This window comes from Manis pentadactyla, chromosome 16 (genome assembly GCF_030020395.1).
Source record: "Manis pentadactyla isolate mManPen7 chromosome 16, mManPen7.hap1, whole genome shotgun sequence".
NCBI lineage: Eukaryota > Metazoa > Chordata > Mammalia > Pholidota > Manidae > Manis > Manis pentadactyla.
This window is the reverse complement of record NC_080034.1, coordinates 44,756,506-44,758,125: the sequence shown is the minus strand read 5'-3', so window position 1 is coordinate 44,758,125 and position 1,620 is coordinate 44,756,506. Positions and strand designations below refer to the sequence as shown.

Sequence of the window (1,620 nt, the reverse complement as noted above, 5' to 3'; positions counted from 1 at the left end):
CAATTTTATGTCTACATCCCCTTTGTGTTACAGTACAAGCAAAAAATTTCTTAATGACTTGTTTTCCCTGACTTACCAGTGACTAGAGGCTTAAAAAAATTTTTGAGCTAAGTAGAATGGTTATATTGTTTGCAGCCACAAAATATTTGTATACAGGAATTATTTTATTAGTTGATCTCCATGAGCTAGTGATTACTTGTCTCAGTAAAAAACAAAGGCAATTAGAAAACATATTTAATTACTGCCTTTCCAGTGTAATACTTTTCTATGACTTCCAGTTCCTCTTCAGTTTGGTGGATTCATGGTCAACTCTCATTAGCTTCTTCAGTGCATCCTTCAAGTCCTTATTCCACAGAGTATAAATGAGAGGGTTGAGACTTGGAGTGATGATGTTGTAAAAGAGGGTGAGGAACTTGCCCTGGTCTTTGGAGGCACTGATACCTGGTCTCAGGTACAGGTAGATAATACTTCCATAGAAGATGGACACCACAGTGAGATGAGATGCACAGGTATTAACTGCTTTTCGTCGGCCTGCTTTTGACTTCACCCTCAGCACAGCTTTGGCAATGTAGCCATAGGATATAAGAATGAGGATGAGAGGTGTAAGGACAAGGACAATGCCTAAAGCAAACACAGACATTTCAACAGTTGTGGTGTCTGTACAAGCTGTCTTGACCATAGCTGGCAACTCACACAAGAAATGATCCAGGAGGTTGCTTCCACATCGAGGCAACTTCAGGGTGAGTGTGCATAATACTACAGAATTGGCCAAACTAATACTCCAGACCATGATAATCATCTTGAGACATAGATGTGGGTCCATGATCACCAAATAATGCAAGGGCTTACAAATAGCTGTAAAACCATCATAGGACATAATAGTGAGGAGAAGGCACTCAGTGGAGCCCAACCACAAGTAAAGATAGAGCTGAATGACACAGTCCACATAGCTGATGTTTTTGTCATGTCCCCACAAGTTAACCAGCATCTGAGGGACAATGCTGGTTGTGAAACATAGATCTAGGAAAGATAAATTCCTTAGGAAAATATACATTGGTGTGTGGAGTTGGGAATCCAGGAGAGATGCAAGAATGATGGCTGTGTTACTGACCAATGTAATTAAGTAGAAGATAGTGACAACTCCTGACAGATCATCTCCAGTTTGGGATGGTCAGAGAAACCAAGCGGAATAAAACCATGTAGGGAAGTATATTTGCTTTGGTTCATAGTCCTTCAATGCTCAAATCCTAGAATGAGAAGCACAGGCAGAGGAGCTGATGGGAGATGAAGATAAAGGTGAGCAGGAGAAAGAGAAGCAGGAGGAAGCAATGCAGGAGGAAATTAAACGTGGCAATAGAGATTATCTAAGTAACTAAGTACAGTAGTAAACAAAGGAAATAATTTATTTCAATAATTAAAAATTAATTGATAAGAGTAAATATTATAGCCAAGTGATCCAGTATTATTTGTAGATTCTTTTACGGTGATGAGTTTAATATTATATTTTTATCTAGGTGAGTTTACTCTCAAATTCAGGTTCTAAATTTTCTCACATATAAATTTTCAAGTTTAGAATAAATATATTTCTAAAAGGATGTGACCCTCTGATTCTTTATAAGG

The 1,620-nt window shown here is 38.1% G+C and overlaps 1 protein-coding gene across 1 annotated transcript; it reads right to left on the bottom strand.

Annotated features, from left to right (window-relative positions):
• Positions 1-265: 265 nt before the first annotated feature.
• LOC118924158 (olfactory receptor 2W1-like) lies at positions 266-1,227 on the bottom strand. The gene is given in 2 exon segments (XM_057493967.1): positions 266-1,152; positions 1,155-1,227. Coding segments are annotated over 2 exon segments (960 nt in total).
• Positions 1,228-1,620: the final 393 nt, after the last annotated feature.